This window comes from Macrosteles quadrilineatus, unplaced genomic scaffold, assembly GCF_028750875.1.
Source record: "Macrosteles quadrilineatus isolate MER2022 unplaced genomic scaffold, UCM_ALF_1.0 Scaffold_2__2_contigs__length_208266976, whole genome shotgun sequence".
In the NCBI taxonomy this organism is placed as follows: Eukaryota; Metazoa; Arthropoda; class Insecta; order Hemiptera; family Cicadellidae; genus Macrosteles; species Macrosteles quadrilineatus.
In genome coordinates this window covers 16023047-16040096 of record NW_026542595.1, presented here as the reverse complement: position 1 = coordinate 16040096, position 17050 = coordinate 16023047, and the positions used below count along the sequence as shown (strand labels likewise).

Genomic DNA, 17050 nt, shown 5'->3' with positions numbered 1-17050 from the left:
TATTTGTTTCTCGTTTCTGTCCACAAATGTAAGACTAAACATAACATAATATTGTTTAAAGATTCAGCCACAGCTGGAGAAATTGTAATTGAATGGTAGAAAAATTCAATTGCAAAACAGTAAAGACCCTACACATATGACAGGATGTTTCCATTGGAACAGCCTTCATGCATTTATATATCAAAAATTTAATTTCAATTATTTAGTGCTCTTTAAAACCAAAGCATATTCCAAAAGAGGAAAACATATTGAGCGAGTCATCAAACAACTATTTGTCAGATTACCATAAAGGTTCTTTACGTTATAAAAGAAATATTTGCAAAGTACTTTTACTATTCAGTGGATTTTGTCTTGACAGCGATCCCACTGGCTGTGTTGACGCAGCCCTACTTCAGCAAGGACATTCCACAGTATATCCCTTACGCCACCATGGGCCTCGTGTTTGGGCATGAGATGTTGCACGGCTTCGATCTTACAGGTGAGAATTGTGTCAGGAGGGATGAGGCAAAGACTCTTAAGATGAGTCACACCACTAGATGCTAATGTAATTAAATTAATCCAACTGCAATTAATTTATGAAATTACTGTACAAAATATCCCCTTCTCAGCAAACCTATAGAGTAGGCAAACTTCCATTTGTCCGATTGGATTTCTATTAAAATACCGGTTTAAATGTCAAATCTATCTATCTACTACTTATAATTAAGTTTTAAAAATGTTTGTACAACTAAATCTAATGTTCTACTGCACCGATGTTCTATTAAAATGCCGGTTTAAATGTCAAATCTATCTATCTACTACTTATAATTAAGTTTTAAAAATGTTTGTACAACTAAATCTAATGTTCTACTGCACCGATTTTATTAACTAACTCTTTCCAGCACGGAAAATACAGGTGTCAGGTGACCCCAACCTGCACGGATTTTTTTTTTATATGTTTGTAAATACTTTATAATTTGTGTTTAGAATATTAAAAATTAAGTTAGAGGGTTTTTAGGGTATATCATAAATACAAATGCAAATTACAATATAAGAAAGTATATATTTTACACATATTCAATATAAAGCATTACAACATCATATGGAGACCTGAATAAATGTAGTAAAAGAAAATTCACACACTGATAAATGTAAAAAAAAATTATAAAATGTAAAAGTTACTTAGCCAAAACAAAGTATATAAAGGCCAATTTATATTTAAGTAATATAAACATAAATTTAAAGGCGGGTTTCAATAAAAAAATGTTCCAATATACCAAAACTTTATCCTAAACTAGCTGTAACCCGCGGGCTTTGCCCCGTTTAACTTCTTAATTTTCAAGATTATCTCGTTCGCATGGCTCAATCACGTCCTGGTTGAAGTTTGTTCGCTACGCTCACTCACCTTTAGGTTGGAGCTCGTTCGCTACGCTCACTCACCTTTAGGTTGGAGCTCGTTCGCTACGCTCACTCACCTTTAGGTTGGAGCTCGTTCGCTGCGCTCACTTGCCTTCAGGTTAGCTCGTTCGCTACGCTAACTCGCCTCCAGGTTGAAGTTCGTTCGCTACGCTCACTCACCTTTTGGTTGCAAATTAGCTGTTGTCATAAATGTAAAAGAAATAATAGTGCTGCACCCTGTTGGTAATCCTTGAAACTTTAATGCTATTGAACATCATAGAACAGAACCAACTTGTTTAATTGAAACAGCTGTTAAGATTCAATAATTCCATTTCTCATAAGGTTAACATGGGAAACTCCAGAGCCACTGGGGCGGAGCCCGAAAGGATTTTTGAAATAAGAATATGCCTATATGTTAATCGGGAATGTGAGCTATCATCATGCCAAATTTCAGCCCAATCCGACCAGTATTTTTCGAGTTTACTTTTCCCATACACACATACACACATACAGCAACCACCTCTTTTTTATAATAGTATAGATTGTAATGACATAAGAAAAAACTATCAATATCGAGCCAAAAATATGACAAAACCTATTTATAATGTCATATTATTTATAAAAATGCATAAATGCAATTAAAATTAAGTTTCTGGAGGATTTCATAGTTAATTTATTATTTATGGATAGATATATTTGGAACGCTGAGCTGCATGGTGTTACATTTGAGTAACGCACTTTGAAAAATCAAAATACATTCTAGTCGACTGATTTTATAGACTATTACAAGGGACGCCCCAAAGGGGTCCCCAAATTACGATGACAGCTGGCATGGCCAGCAAAACGTAACTTTCAGCCACCAATTAACGTATGCAATACAGCCAAAAACATCATAGTGTGGTGAAAACTGCTTTTTCAGGTTTCTGTTTTCAAGTTTATATTTGTAGCCAGTTTTTGGCTGCCTTTATTAATCTCTTTCAGAGTATCACATCCACTTTGGTCGATTTACTCACCATTTAGAAGTTATTATAACAGTACATCACAAAACAGCATAGGAGTCATATAATCAATAACAACATATCTTTCATTTGCATAAAAATAAAGACGGGATCTTGGGCACGAGTCTTTCACCAGGAACAGCTGTTTTCTAGGAGTTATTTGTAAGAGTGTAAACAAATGGATGGTGCTGCCACCTAGCAAAGGTCCATAGTACTAACATTTAAAGTTTCCAGATGCATAGCGCTAGTAGTATTGTTTACAAAAAATAAAATGTCTCGCGTTACAAAGATGTAACACCGTGCAGCAAAAAAGTCAAAAAAGTCCGTTACATAAATGTAACACTGTGCTTGAAAGAGTTAATGGGTCTTTGGAAAGCTTAATTTGTATATTTGCAAATAATTATAAAAGTTTGTTTTTGTTATGATTTATGGTTGAAATTCTTTAAAAACCACGTTTTCCGTAAGCCTTAGTCACTAACAAGAATACAAGATCAAGCCACTCATCCTACACTCATCTCCATTCATACTTACCTTAGAATACCTACTTTGTATGGTAGCCATTTCATTGAAAAGTATTGAAGTATCAAGAAATACATTGAAAATGGGGGTTTTAACTTTTTTTTAATGCAAATTTTGGTATGCATTGTTGAGGATTTTCAATTTGTGAGAAATGTTATTCTCTTTCGGAATACCTTCCACTTTCGTCGATTTCCTCACCATTTAAAAGTTATTTGCAAAAAAAGCTAGGCAACCTCCAAATTCATAGTAGTGAGAAAATACACCGAGTTAGAGATATTTTTGTTAAACTTACAACTAAATCTAGACTTCTACCAGACCTATTTTGTTAATTAATGGGCCATTGGATAGCCTAACTCATGTAGGTTGGCAAATAATTATAAAAGTGGGATTTTATTAAATATTTGCTGTGAAAAAGTAAAAATAACAAAAATAAATTAAAATAGTATATTTTGTACCTAGAGCCGAAAATGAGGTTTTGCCGGCTCGAGATAGTTTTTAAGTTCGAGACGAAGTCGAGAACTTAAATCGATCGAGAGCTGCAAAACCATTTCGGTCCGTGGTACGAACGCTATTTTTCACCACACTATACCCTATTACCACTATTCACCACTATAATAATGCACACTGATCGTCAACACAACTACAACTTTAAGGTTATGTGAAGAAATAATTTAAGGAATCAGCAAAAATAAAAATAAATAGTTGCTAGGCAACGGTGACAATAACCCAATTCTATTGCAATGCTATGGATTTTGATTGTGTATTTATAAAATGCATTCATGTTTTAAGTAAGTAAGTGGACAGCTGATTTTGCGGGCCCGGCCTGTAAAAACCTGCTCGGTCCCCAAATTACGATGACAGCTGGCATGGCCAGCAAAACGTAACTTTCAGCCACCAATTAACGTATGCAATACAGCCAAAAACATCATAGTGTGGTGAAAACTGCTTTTTCAGGTTTCTGTTTTCAAGTTTATATTTGTAGCCAGTTTTTGGCTGCCTTTATTAATCTCTTTCAGAGTATCACATCCACTTTGGTCGATTTACTCACCATTTAGAAGTTATTGTCAAATCAAATAAGCTAAGCGACCTCCAAATTTTATAGTTGTTAGAAAATACTGAATTAGAGATATTAAACTTTGTACAACTAAGAGCCCTATTATGCGCGGCCACTTGAGTGGCGTGCGACCGCGACTGCTCAGTCGCTTGGGGTGACCACAGGTGTAGCTAGGGGTAGCGAAAAGTGTGGCGAGGTCACACGTCCAACCGAATTTCATACAGACTTGCATGTAGTTTCTCAGTGTGAATGATGTAGTAGTTAAATAAAGAAGCTGAACTATTTATTTTTCTTTTACTAGCGTCCTAAACGTAGACAAAACAAAAGTATTGGGAGTCCATCCATTACTAAAGTAAGACCTTCAGGAGTATTCTTAAGTTTTTGTATGATAATCTCAGAGAGGATGACAAGAAGTTTTTTGGGTGTTTCCGGGAGACGAAACGTTCTTTTTATGACCTTTTAGGAAGAATAGAAGACAACTTACCCGTAAGAATGTGAATAATTTTATTTCAGCTAAGGAGAGGCTTGCACTAACCTCATAAGTTAAATATTATAATAGTTTTTATTTAATATAATCACAATTAATACAATATTAGCAGCAAAACTCGTCGTTTCCCGGGTCAAAATAAAATTGTCAATAATGGTAGCCTACCGGTAATAATAGGGGTGCACAGAAGGAGCCTCCCCGAAGATTGTGACCATTACACGCTAAGAACGACATCACAATCGGGCACACCCCGGGCAACGCTGACATGCCAGCGGCAAATCCTTCTACAACCGGAATACTTCGAAAAATGAATCTGCCTAAACAGTCTTTTTCAAGGCCATTAGTAACGATCTCGATTAATATCGAGGGAATATTGAGAGACAAATAAATATTAGTGTCTGATATGTGCAAGACGCACGAATGCGACTTCCTTCTTGTGCAAGAAACACACCGGGGCCTTTTAAAACCTAGACCCAACATGAACCTAGAGGGAATCAGACTTATTCTAGAGAGACCTCATGATCAATATGGTAGCGCTGTTTTTGCCAGGTAATACATTGACATCACCTCAGCTTCGCTGACTGAGAGGAACAATACTAAGATACTAACGGCCAAGACACCACAGTACAGTGTCACCTCTTTGTATAAGCCTCCCGAATCTCAGTAAGTATTTACAGAGCCCAATAATCTATGCTATAATGACATTAATTTCGTCTTGGGGGATTTTTATTGTCAGAGCATTGCTTGGGGATACAAAGAGACAAGTGAAAATGGAACAAAACTTGAAACCTGGGCTGAGGCAAATGACCTGCAGCTCATACACGATCCTAAGCTCCCTTGCTCCTTTAACAGTGGTAGATGGAAGAGAGGTTATAACCCTGACAACATCTTTGTGAGCAGCAGGATTGCCTCACAGTGTGAAAAGTCTGCAGGTGACCCGATTCCCCGAACTCAACACAGACCTATAGTATGCACCGTTAGTGCTGTTGTTAACCCTGAAGGTGTTCCTCTAAGGCGCAGGTTTAATTTCAAAAAGGCCCACTGGACGGGTTTTAGGGAGATCATTGACAGATAAATTGCCAATATCCCTCCACAACCTGATATGTATGACTCCTTCGTCAAGCTTGTCCAACAGATTTTGAGAAAAATCATACCTATAGAGGCTGTCGAACCCATTACATCGTAGGACTCTCTGAAGAGGCAAAGCCACTGCTAGAACGATACCAAGGTATCTTTGACAATGATCCCTTTACTGAGGACACACTTCTAGCAGGTGAAGAGCTTATGTCAGTCATTGCCGAAAATCGCAAAACTAAGTGGTGTGATCTTGTGGAGAGTTTAGATATGCAGGTGAACAGCAGACGAGCCTGGAAGTTCCTCAAGAACATAAATGGAGATGCGACAAAACCAAAAGACAACTTTACAACAGTTACTGCCGATCAAGTCGCTACCAACCTTCTTTTAAATGAAAAAACCTATGGAAGGAAATACCGGGAGCCTGTTGTGCGTGATATGGCAAGTGAGAATCACTTCCTGGAAGAACCATTCACCATGTCCGAGCTAACTGCAGTCATTACCAGCTTAAAGAATAATAGAGCTCCATGTATTGACGAGATCAGAGTCGAACAACTAAAGAACCTAGGTAAAAATGCCATGCAATGGTTGTTGAGCTTCATGAACATGTGCGTAAGCCAAATGCATATACCAAATGCATGGAGAAAAGCTCGTGTGGCTGCACTGCTAAAACCTGGGAAAGATCCAAACGATCCTAAGAAATTTCGACCTGTTTCTCTCTTATGCCACACATATAAAATCTTAGAACAACTGATACTCAATCGAATCGCTGATTTTCTAGAACAAAAGATCATTCCACAACAGGCAGGCTTTCGAGCAGGCAAGTCTTGTTGTGGCCAAGTTTTAAACCTGACCCAGCACATTGAGGATGGGTTTGAGAGAAAACAGATCACGGGTATCGCTTTTGTAGATTTAACAGCTGCCTACGATACCGTAAACCATCGAAGACTCTTGGGAAAAGTGTACAGCATTACCAAAGACTATCAGCTGACTTCAATGATAAGCACTTTTCTTCATAACAGGCGGTTTTTTGTGTCCTTTCAAAGCAAGAAAAGTAAATGGAGGAATCAAAGAAACGGATTGCCTCAGAGTAGCGTCTTAGCCCCAGCTCTTTATAACATATACACTAATGACCAACCGTTGCCAAACGCTACACGTCAGTATATATATATGCCAATGATACGGCGGTGGCGGCACAAGGTAGGAGTTTTGAAGAGGTGGAACAGAAGCTGACTATGACTCTGAACTTTCCCAGTACTATGACACAAATCACCTCAAGCCGAACCCTGCTAAGACCCAAGTCTGTGCCTTTCACCTAAACAATAGAGAAGCAGGCCGTGAGTTGAATGTGAGGTGGCGGGGAGACCATCTTCAGCATTGTCCTACACCCAAATATCTTGGTGTCATACTGGACCGCACACTGACATTTAAGGCACATTGTATTGCGACAAGAGGTAAAGTCTCAGCGAATAATATCATCAGGAAGCTCACCAGCAGATACTGGGGTGCTAACCCTAATGTCCTCAGAACCTCAGCTTTAGCTCTCAGTGTGTCGGCTGCGGAGTACGCTGCACCAGTATGGAATGCATCGTCACATGCAAAAAAGGTTGACATTGCAGTCAATGACATGACTCGGATTGTAACTGGGTGTTTAAAACCAACCCCAGTACACAAACTCTATCCTATCATAGGGATCGCCCCTACATCAATCCGACGTGATGTCGCTGCCAACGCAGAAAGGACTAAGCAAGAGACAGACCCTCATCACCCATTACACGGCCACCAACCTGCAGAGCTTCGGTCCAGAAAGAGCTTTTTATCACGGACATGAGTCCTGGATGGATCACTCTCAAGCAATTGGGTGGCAAGGTGGGAGGCCACGTTGACTAACCTTCCCATACAAGCCAGGGAGGAACTGGCTCCTGGTGGAGGCCTGCATTACACGGTGTGGAAGACCCTAAATCGAATCAGGGTCGAGGTACCAAAATGCAAGACAAACATGCAGAAATGGGGTCTCTTACCAGACGAAGAAAACATCTTGTGTGCGTGTGGTGCTGTTCAGGATCCTGGCCATCTGCTGATCTGTCAACGCCAAGACCAGTCCTGCACATTAGATGATATTTTACAAGCAAATGACAAAGCCATAGCTAATTTTTTTAAAAGCGAAGTCTGATTTCCGGACACGGAAAGTAAGTAAGTACCGGTAATAATTGAGTAACAGAGACAGTATCTTGAAACTGATTCAAATCTTCAACTTCTCAAATTAAAGCCTTTATTTTGAGGAGTAGAACTATTTTAGGACCAAGACATGTAGTTGCGTTAGTTAAATGGCATTACTTAAATAAAAATGGAGTTATGTAACATTGATGGCAGATAAGTGCTAAAATATTAATAATTTTATTGTTGATTGTGATTCAGCATTGTACTTCAGGTACATCTGATCTTAGTAATCAATTGCTCAAAATGAAAGCTGGTATTTCACTGAAGAAGGTTCTTAGACCATAATATATAGGATAATATATTGTTATCATATTATAATATGTTATTATCATCTTGATGTAGACAAATTTGTAAAATTGGTTTAACCGTGGGAAATAAATGAAAATAAATTAAAAATAAATTAAATATGATTGTAAATAGAACTGGCGAAATACTGCTTTCCGCAACCACAGGAGACACACATTCATGATTTCGCAGCAGCTGCAGAGGACGAAGATGATGTCTCAGCGATCGTGCATGATGTTCACTACCGTATTTTGCCCTGAACGTAGAAGACGTTCACGATCCCTCTGCGACCGCGGCAGATGTCCTTGATTTTACTGTGACCGCAGAAGACTCATTCTATGTGGCCACAATTACAGATATTGTATAAACCAATTAAAGTATATCAATTAATTAATTATTTCCAAAACTACCCGACCTTGATCCAATGCCCGAAGTTCAACATTTTCGACTCAACCCGAAAGAAATGATAAATTTATGGCCCGACCTAAGACTAGGGATGTGCATCGATAGTCAATGTTTTTGGAACATCGATATTTTTCTATCGATGTTCAATGTTTTTTACATCGATGGTAGGTTACCGATGTTTTTGGCCAGGTATTGAAACATAGATATTTTCCATTAATGGAGAGTATAAAAAACAGACAAAAAACTGACAAAACACGGATGTTTTAGTCCCAAAAACATCAATATTTTTGCAACGATGTTATCGGTACATCGATGGTTGACGTCGATGTTACCATTGGTGGTAAACATCGATGGTTGACCTATCAATGCTCATTCCTACCTAAGACACCTAATATTATAAAAAACAAAAAATAATAGACTTATTTACTAGCTAGTCTCCTGGGTTTTTTTCCCATCGGAATGTTGGAAACAAAAAGGTAAATTCATCGAGTTGAAGCTACTACGTGTATTTCTAAACCCTTATAAGTTCCTACCTTCGAAGAATCAGAATATAGAGGGGCCTCTCTGGTGAGAGGAGCCGGTGGCCTCATGGATTCTAAATGTAGAAATTAACTGTTTTACAAAATAGGTTAACGAGGAATATATTAATCATGATAAAAAATAAACAAAAACAAACATTTCAAAAATTTATGGTATGGATAGAATTTTCAAACAAATGGTATATGATAAACAAATACTGTAGCAAAAAAAACTTTATGTCATTGAGAATAACACCCAAAATGATTATGAAAACTTATCATTATCTTTCCTATTTTTGACCTGAATAATGAATATACCAAATTTCAGCCTTCTAGCTAGTCTGGAAGTTGGAGAATTAGTGACTTTTATATTTTATAGATACGGTATAGTACGCTGTGTTGTTTAAGGGGTGGAGTATGATGAGAGAGGTCGTCGCAATGCTTGGATGACTCCAGAGGCCAAGTTGAGGCTGGAAGCCAGGCTGGAGTGTTTGGCCAAGCAGTACAGGGCAGCATTCAAGCACCAAATCAGCTTCATGGGAGACACCATTGACGTCCAGGTGATTCATACATTTATAGCACTACTAGGCATCAAAGAATGAGCCAAGAAACCCAATACCCATGTTCAAGAGTGGCTTACAGAGAGGGTTTGCTGGTGTAATTTAAGAGTTCTTCAAACGTGAAAATTTTTAAACATGTTTTCCCATGTATGTTTTAGCAAATTTCCCTATTAGAAGAAGCTATTACTGTAGGTGGCACGAAAAGACCTGGACCCGGAACCGATTTACTTTCTCATTTTGTTTTTGATGCTCAAAGAGGTCAAAAACACCATTTGTTCAAATTTTTACAGATATTTATCTGTGAACGCGATAACTCAAGTAACTTTTGTCCGATTTGCTGAAATTTGGCTTGAAGTTATAGGGGCAGAAAAAAACTTAAACGAGTTCATGAACCAGCATGGGAACAAGGTGTAACAGGGTTTTGAAATTATCACCCTTAAAACATGGAAATGCGTAATTTTCATTATGGTCATTTTGTAGAGCAAAAAATAATTTTGTACTTATTCTGAAACGTAATTCTGTTGCAGAGAAATTAAAAAAAACTGTACATCAAAATTTAATATGGTATTCTTAGGGAGAAAAAGAAAACTGTGTGGAAAATCTATTTATTTCATCCCATACTATTTACATTTTATCAAAAAACACTTCTTCCCTTCCTGGTAGAAGCAAACCTAAGTGATCGTTAAATCTAATGTTGTTTTAAATGGGGGATAAATGTGACTTTTTTGGAAATATTTTAGTTAAAATCAGACAAATTGAAATTCCCTTAGTCTGTAGGTTTCCTGTGGCGGCGGTAGGGATATTTTTCCACAATGTAGGATATGGTCAATCAGGAATATGTTGAGCCAATTTCAAACAAGGAATCGACGCAACATATCAATGGCTTTGATGAAATTTTCAAAATGAGTAATAGCAAAGAAGGACAACAGCTAATTGGTTGGCTATTCAATGAAAATCTGAAACATTTTAAGAATCAGAATCCATTTATTGTCATTTGTCAACATTACATTGCTATAGAAAACGTCAAAGAACATAAGAAATATAGTAATACCGTATGCTGTATTAAAAGAAATAGTTTACTTGTCAGACTAACAAATATAACAGAATAAAATATAACAGAATAAAATATAACAGAATAAAATATAACAAATAAAGAAATAACATTCAGCATCTAATCAATATAAACTATGAAAAATAACAATAATATTGAATAATATGATTATATTATTCTAACTGGGCCAGCGTTACATATGGTGTTCCCCAAGGTTCCATACTTGGGCCTTTATTATTTATTATATTTATTAATGACTTGCCTAATTGCCTTTCCACAAATTCCTGTGCTTTCACTTTGTATGCCGATGACACAACAGCTCTTTTAAAAAGAAAAACACTAAGTGAACTTAAATTAACTTTTGACAGCACAATTAAAAAAATCGATGAGTGGTTTGAGAGCCATGGTCTGAAATTAAATGAATGTAAAACTAATATTCTTCAATTTAAACTCAGAAACAGAGTTACAGACACCACAATCAGTAATACAAAAATTGTTAAGTTTTTAGGTATAAATTTAGACTAAAGATTAATAGTCTTGGGGCAAACTGTATTCCGTGGGATTTTTTGTGAAGCAAATGTGTGACTATGTGAAATCTCTTTATTATATGTCACATAATGGTGTAGTACCGGGTGTTTACCCTCAAATTGCGGGGTTTGGTTTTTATGACGTCGTAAATCCAAGATGGCCGCCATGTGTGACATCTATTCACTAAATTCATAGTAACTCTTTTCAGAGTAAAATAATCGAATTTTAATTTACACCATTGAATTCAGCTCAAAAAATCAAACAATTTGGTGTTTTGAATCATTGCTCTATGACCATTGGTTACCGAGATATTGAAGGCGGAAAACACAGAACATTGTCGCCATGTTATCCTTATAGGGAAAAAAATAAAATTGTATATCTAGCTTATTACTCAGCATATCTTAATAATAATTGGTATGTGGCTTCATTTAGTAGAGATCTACTTGAATATGGCCTAAAATCCCCCATTTTTACATTTCCGTGGCAGCAAACCTGCATACTAACTTCCAATGTTATTCTTATGGACAATTTTTTGCATGCTTGTTCATGAAAATACTTTGAGAAATGATGATGTGTGGCTCCATTTTAATTATTTATTGAAGCATATGTAATTCGTTGAGTATACAGGTCTGCTGCTACGGGTAGGTCTGCTATAAACAAATTATAGGCATTAGAAAATAAAATAAATTAGACTATAGTTGTGAGGCATATGTAATTTTGTAGGATTTTGAATTAAGCAATTGTATGATTGTTGGCGATTGATAGGTAATGACATGTAGAACCGTGTACTACCGAGTATTTTGTCTGAAAATGTGGCCAAGCTGGTGTTTTCGGTCGCCATCTTGGATTCGCCATATTGGATGTTAATAACTTTTTTATACAATGCTAGTGTTGTGACACATCATTATGAACTAAATTTTCACGCTGATTTCAATGCTGAAATATGTTTTTAAATATATTTTTTCGTTTGGAAGATATATTCAAATAAAAACTCTCCCCCTTACATTTCTTACGGACGTTTTGTACTTTGAACATTTTTAAGATTATTTTTCTTATATCTCCAGTTCCTATTAACGCTTGCAGATCGTTCTAGTCTTAAGATATTCAGTGATGTATGAGCTTTCATTTGAGCTATTGATCTTTAAATTCGGTTGAGTTAGAGCGTTAGAGTCGAGCTACGAACCCTAACACAATATTAAATTTAACTTATTACAAATCTGTTTATTTTATTTTATTTATTTATTTGTTAACAGTTGCACCATTTTTACATGAATAATACAATAATCTTACATACGGAAGAAGCAGAAAAAATCACAGGCCAGTACAAAAGTAGTGAAAAAAAACTGGAAAACAAGACTTCAATACAAGACATAAAAAGATAAATAACAACTATAAATAACAAACTATGAATAACAAACTATAAGTAACAACTATAAATAACAAACTATAAATAACAAACTATGAATAACAAACTATAAGTAACAACTATAAATAACAAACTATCTGAACAAGTTGACAAAACGAGATATTCGAAAAACAAAACCAGTATAGGAACAATAACAATGATGCCAGTAGCCGAGTGAAACTTCAGTAAAGAGGCAGAACATACTTCATAAAATACCCCCGTCGCAGCAAACCTGCATACTAAGCGAATTTCCATTTACCCGGCTTGATTTCTACTAAAATATTCCCTATAAATTTTCAGATTTATTTCCATTTTTAAATAACATTAATTTTAGTGAGTAGTTAGGTTTGCTGCTACGGGGAAGATGTTGAGGTGTGTTTTTTCAATTGAAATATTGATAGCTTAGTATGAAATAAACCAAATTGCCAAATTTGATTAAAATATATCCATAAACAAGCAAACTACAACAGAACCGTTTATTTATTCTCCATAAGAATAACATGGGAATTTTAAATTTACAATTTTTTTAATTTTCTCCGTAGTCAATGAACATTCAAAAACACTTCAATATACTAAAATATTTGTTTTTTTAAGCTCTTCAAAATGGTCTAGAGAGAAATTTAGAAATTTAAAGTTTTTAGGGTCAAAAATGAGAAAAACCCATTTTTACCCCATAAAACCTCCCATAAACCCCTGATCCCATGGTCCGATTATGCTGGTTCGCGAACTCGTTCGAATAAATGTAGGTTTACACGTTTGTACCAAATTTCATCAAAATCGGATCAATTTTGCTCGAGTTATCGCGCTAACGGACACATATATAAATATATATATATATATATATATGAATTTGAACGGATGGTGTTTTTGGCCTCTGGGGACCTCAAAACGAAAAAGTAAATCGGTCTCGGGTCTAGGTCTTACCATGAGACCTACGGTAATAGCTTATTCCCTATATGGGAAATTCGCTAAAACAGATAAAACTTGCAGAAAAATAACAATATGATAACTCCGTACAAGAACAAGATATAACAATGCAATAACAACAGGATATACTATATTAACAAAAATAAATAACAATGCAATAAATAGAAAGTTTGGAAATATGCAAAGATTGATGCAGGAGTTCAGAAAAAAAAAGAAAAAAAGTTCTGTTGTTATTAAAAGATGTATATCTCGGGTTATTAGTACGTCACTAAGTTCTTCCTGATCTCAAATTACTTGGTTAATGTTTGATTTAACATTTTATTAATCACTAAATGAAATCTGACTAAGTTATTTTAAAATGAGTCATTAACCATCATTTAACATTAAATTATTTTTATGTCCAAAACTTTCTTTGGTTAAAGACATACAGGGCTAGTCATCAGTGTTACAATTTTTAGACGTGGCACCTTTTAGTCTTATATGCCTCATCACACATCATTTACTTTGTACTTACACCAAACAAATGTTGTAACCCTGATGACCAGCCCTGTATGTCTTTAATTGCTTTAACCAAAGAAAAATTTCTAAATAAAAATAATTATTAATGTTAAATAAAGGCCCATGACTCATTTTCAATTAGTCAGATTTCATTTAGTGATTAATAACATTTTAAACCAGACATTTACTGAGTAATTTAAGACTAGAATGAACCTTTTGTCGTATTAACAAACCGAGATATAAATCTTTTCATAAAACTGATTTGGAAAAAGTTAGATTTAATATTGTGTTGTGGTTCATAGCTCAACTCTAACTCGTCCGATTTTAATGATCGATAGCTTAAATAAAAGCCCTTACATCACTGAATACTATAACGAATTGCAAGCGATAATAAGAACTGGATATATGAGAAAAATAATCAAAGTACGAAACGTCCGTAAAAGATGTATGGGGGGGGGGAGTTTTCATTTCAATATATTTTCGAAACGAAAGACGATATTTACAAACGGTTTTCGGAATTGAAATTAGCGTAAACATCTATAGTTTATAATGATGAGTCACAACACCAGCATTACATTTAAAAAATTATATTAATGTCCAATATGGTAGATCCAAGACGGGGGGCCAAAAACACCAGCTTAGCCACACTTTCAGACAAAACACCCGGTAGTACACGATTCTATGTCACTACCTATCTATCACCACCAATCATAGTTTTTATTTGAATCTTCAAAACGAAAAAATATATTTAAAAACATATTTCAGCATTGAAATCAGCGTGAAAATTTAGTTCATAATGATGTGTCACAACACTAGCATTGTATAAAAACGTTATTAACATCCAATATGGCGAATCCAAGATGGCGACCGAAAACACCAGCTTGGCCACATTTTCAGACAAAATACTCGGTAGTACACGGTTCTACATGTCATTACCTATCAATCGCCAACAATCATACAATTGCTTAATTCAAAATCCTACAAAATTACATATGCCTCACAACTATAGTCTAATTTATTTTATTTTCTAATGCCTATAATTTGTTTATAGCAGACCTACCCGTAGCAGCAGACCTGTATACTCAACGAATTACATATGCTTCAATAAATAATTAAAATGGAGCCACACATCATCATTTCTCAAAGTATGTTCATGAACAAGCATGCAAAAAATTGTCCATAAGAATAACATTGGAAGTTAGTATGCAGGTTTGCTGCCACGGAAATGTAAAAATGGGGGATTTTAGGCCATATTCAAGTAGATCTCTACTAAATGAAGCCACATACCAATTATTATTAAGATATGCTGAGTAATAAGCTAGATATACAATTTTATTTTTTTCCCTATAAGGATAACATGGCGACAATGTTCTGTGTTTTCCGCCTTCAATATCTCGGTAACCAATGGTCATAGAGCAATGATTCAAAACACCAAATTGTTTGATTTTTTGAGCTGAATTCAATGGTGTAAATTAAAATTCGATTATTTTACTCTGAAAAGAGTTACTATGAATTTAGTGAATAGATGTCACACATGGCGGCCATCTTGGATTTACGACGTCATAAAAACCAAACCCCGCAATTTGAGGGTAAACACCCGGTACTACACCATTATGTGACATATAATAAAGAGATTTCACATAGTCACACATTTGCTTCACAAAAAATCCCACGGAAGCTGGATATGTGCAGTTTGCTCCTGGACTATAAGTTGGTCCGACCACATTCATCATCTAAATAAAAAATTAAGGTCAACAAGGTATTCACTAAGTGTACTATCCAAGATCACGCCGCTAGAAGTCTGCTTGACAGTATATCATGCATATGTTCATTATTTGTTGGCTTATGGCGTCACTCTAAGGGGGACCTCTGCAGAGGCCAAAAAAGTGTTCACTTGCCAAAAGTCAATTATCAGAACTATTTTTCACCAGAAGTCTAAAAAAAGCTGTCAACCTTTTTTCAAAAAACATTCCATTTTAACATTACCATCTCTTTATATATTTGAAATAGCAAAGTATGTTCATGCAAATCCTTTCTCTTATGAAAAATATAAAATAAATCATAACTATCAAACAAGAAATAATAACAAAACTTTTCAATATCACAAACATTCTCAAACAAAATTTGAAACTGGGCAAAACTGGTTCAAAATTCCAACATGGGATTAAAAATCTACAATCATTTACCTAATTCATATAGAACTTTATTAAAATCAAATTTTACATATAAGCTGAAAGAGACTTTGAGCCAGAAAGCGTATTACAAAATTCAGAAGTTTTTTATAGATAAATTTTAATAGTTTTTACTCTTGTTAGGGTATAATTAGATTAAGGAACCTAGATATAAATTGACCATGTACCAGCTTGGGAATTACGTTTGAAATTATTGTATCAGGCGTCATGTACAATAAAGCTTTGTCTATTGTCTATTGTCTATAAATTAACTTCAACTACTCACCAAAGCATCACTAAATCAAAGCTCATAAAAGATTAAATTAAAATTTATATGAAAAAAATCATCAAGAGAACAAAAAGCTTTACTTATAAATCCATTTAAACATCATCAGGTTTTACGAGTACCTATAGGTTTGCTGTTACAGGCGGGGAGAGGGTAATAAAGTGTGTCTTTTAGTAGAATATTAATAGCTTAGTATAAAATAAGAAATTGGCCAGGTTTTATCAACATATATCCAGAAATAAGCTTATCTACACTATTATAAAGAAGAGGTGGTGTCTGTTTGTGCGTCTGTGTGTCTGTGTGTTTGTATGAGATAATCTCAAAAACTACTAAACCGACTGAGCTGAAATTGCACACAAATGAAGCTACAGCTCTGAGGATACATATAGAACTATTCCCGCTTCGATATTGTCCTAGGGCTATGCCCCGTGGGCTTTCAAAAATTTGAGGTGAGAGATTTAAAAGTAAATATTGATTGATGGTATCCATGGTAACAAAGAACAAACCTACAAAGTTTAAAAATGTAAACAAGCAGAACTAACTAACTGTCAAATGAATATTGATTTCACAATTCCACACAGCTGGTTCAAACATATTAAATACTGCACGAATAGAACAGAGAGGGTAAGGATTATAAATTTAAAATAATGATGTCACTAGCCCGAATGTAAACATTATTTAACATTA

At 35.3% G+C, this 17050-nt stretch overlaps 1 protein-coding gene across 1 annotated transcript in view; it reads left to right on the top strand.

Moving 5' to 3' along the window:
- LOC128983960 (neprilysin-1-like) overlaps positions 1-17050 on the top strand; it is a 100881-nt gene that overhangs the window by 70639 nt on the left and 13192 nt on the right. The window contains exons 14-15 of the mRNA XM_054403239.1: positions 359-478; positions 9346-9497. Of these exons, the coding sequence (XP_054259214.1) occupies positions 359-478; positions 9346-9497 (272 nt within the window). The remainder of the gene's footprint in view (positions 1-358; positions 479-9345; positions 9498-17050) is intronic.